This window comes from Myotis davidii, unplaced genomic scaffold (assembly GCF_000327345.1).
Source record: "Myotis davidii unplaced genomic scaffold, ASM32734v1 scaffold207, whole genome shotgun sequence".
NCBI classification, from domain to species: domain Eukaryota; kingdom Metazoa; phylum Chordata; class Mammalia; order Chiroptera; family Vespertilionidae; genus Myotis; species Myotis davidii.
The window spans coordinates 1,651,318-1,651,782 of record NW_006298349.1 but is presented as its reverse complement, the minus strand read 5'-3'; the positions used below and the strand labels follow the sequence as shown (position 1 = coordinate 1,651,782).

Below are 465 nucleotides of genomic sequence, written 5' to 3'. Positions count from 1 at the left end.
GAAACCACTGCTGGGCCTTCTCCCTCCGCCTAGGACAGCTCTGTGGGGGGTGAAGAGGATCCCCAAGCGGGCTCTTCCCCCCAGCACTTCCCCTCAAGAACACGGGCCTCCCATGCCTTTCCCTCCACTTGGTCTCCTGACAACCTCCGACTTGCCCTTAATGAGCCGGCATGTCCTGCTGGTCACTGAGGAGGCCCAGGGCCCGCGAGGAGGGGTTGGGGGGGCGGGGGGCGGGGGAGAGGGTCCGACCGAGCCCCGCACACCTGCTCCTCCTGGAAGATGATCTTGTTGAAAAGGTACTGAAGGTTCTCGTTCGCATAGTTGATGCACAGCTGCTCGAAACTGTTGAAGCTCAGGTCCTGTGAGGCAGGTGGTGAGGGCCTCAGCCCATCGTCCCCTCCGTGGCCCTGCCCGCCCCCCAGCTCAGGCGCAGGGCCCTCCCTGCCTTCTGTGGTCGCTGCTTCG

The 465-nt window shown here is 64.5% G+C and overlaps 1 protein-coding gene across 1 annotated transcript in view; it reads right to left on the bottom strand.

Moving 5' to 3' along the window:
- MYO15A (myosin XVA) overlaps positions 1-465 on the bottom strand; it is a 63,449-nt gene that overhangs the window by 40,422 nt on the left and 22,562 nt on the right. Inside the window, exon 18 of the mRNA XM_006773974.2 lies at positions 264-359. Within this exon, the coding sequence (XP_006774037.1) occupies positions 264-359 (96 nt within the window). The remainder of the gene's footprint in view (positions 1-263; positions 360-465) is intronic.